The 1,485-nt window shown below is 49.8% G+C and overlaps 1 protein-coding gene across 1 annotated transcript in view; it reads left to right on the top strand.

The window, feature by feature from the left end:
• DLG3 (discs large MAGUK scaffold protein 3) overlaps positions 1-1,485 on the top strand; it is a 74,571-nt gene that overhangs the window by 8,496 nt on the left and 64,590 nt on the right. Inside the window, 1 exon segment of the mRNA XM_006146135.2 lies at positions 690-792. Within this exon segment, the coding sequence (XP_006146197.1) occupies positions 690-792 (103 nt within the window).

Below are 1,485 nucleotides of genomic sequence, written 5' to 3'. Positions count from 1 at the left end.
CGCCAGACAGACAGAGAGAGACATAGAGACAGAAAGCGAGAAATCACCCCCCAGGGGGGATGGTCATGCTGCAATCCCTTCTCCTCCATTCTCCTCTCAGGATCTTGGGCACGCATGCACACGCGCCCGGCGTGAGTTTTAGGCCACCGGGTCCGGGACGCGAACCGCGGTCGACTACATGGGAGTCCAGCGACATAGCCATTACGCTAACTGCTGGTTCCCCAGGGACTGCTTTTTGAGAAGAGGGATGAGCTAAGAACTGGAGAAAATATATATCATAAATAAAACATTTTATTTGTATATATTATACAGACAGATATACATTTCTATCTATAAGCATATTGATACTAAACATATATTTATGTCTATAAATAAATATACATATATACTAGTCTATATATTTATAGATGTCGTTAGTGAGGAATGAGAACCAAGAGCAGATTTATCCTTGAGGAAGAAATGAATGTCTCTTGGATCTTAACCCTCATTGGCATTTGACCTCCTTAAATATAATTATTACTCTAGAGATGTCATGTCCACTAAGTCTTGTTTTAGGGGCAAGGATGAAATATTGGGAAAGGCATTGGATGAGGCTTAGAGATGGTCTACCAGTCTCTCTCTTCTAACTGGTAGGACTGAAGACTCCCTTTTTTGCTTTTGAGGTGGCTCATAGCTCCTCTCTTTGGCAGGTGAATGGAGTGAACCTAAGAAATGCAACTCATGAGCAGGCTGCTGCTGCTCTGAAACGGGCTGGCCAGTCAGTCACCATTGTGGCCCAATACAGACCTGAAGGTAGGAGAAGGGAAGGTGGGAAGAGATGATGTGGGGGAGTTTAGACTCGTACTTGGTGTTGGCTTTTTGCCATGTTAGGTAACATGGCAAAAGGTAAAAGCCACTTGACCAGGTCCCTTTCCTTCTGGACAGAGGGTTGATTTGGGCGCCTTGGGAGCATCAATCAAGGCTGCGACCTGAGCCTGATTATCAGGGCTGCAAGTGCAACAGCCAGCCAGTAGTGGGCAGCAGCTTACGGGAAGAAGCACAGAGATTAGGGCAACTGGAAAAAGGGGAGAGGAGGCGGAGGGCTCAGGCGAAGACACAGGGATCTGAGTGCCCTGGAACAGGAGAGTAGCTCTTGGTTAGGTTATCAGGGAGAATAGATCGTATCTTTTTAAGAGATCCTGAGCCAAACCTCTATGACCCCCACTGCCCTCCCGTCATCAAGATGACGGTGAAAGATCCATAAGTGTGCTGAAAAGGTGGTACTATGCCCTTGGGGTAGGGGACCGGGAGTCAAGCCCCTCCTCCCTGTGGGGGGCTTTCTTTGTATTCTCTGAGAGCAGTCCCCCTCAGCCAGCGTGAGTGGGCGGAGCGGCTTATGCAAATACAGGCGTTTGATTGGCTGTGGCCAGCCGGGGCCCAGGTGCCGAGGTGAGCTTGCGGGCTGGCGCGCCCTCGCCCGCCGGCCGGCCGGGTGGCTATTGGCCG

Source organism: Tupaia chinensis, unplaced genomic scaffold (genome assembly GCF_000334495.1).
Source record: "Tupaia chinensis unplaced genomic scaffold, TupChi_1.0 Scaffold000165_2, whole genome shotgun sequence".
Classification (NCBI taxonomy): domain Eukaryota; kingdom Metazoa; phylum Chordata; class Mammalia; order Scandentia; family Tupaiidae; genus Tupaia; species Tupaia belangeri.
Note: the sequence above shows the minus strand (reverse complement) of the source record. Positions and strands in the feature narration are given on the sequence as shown.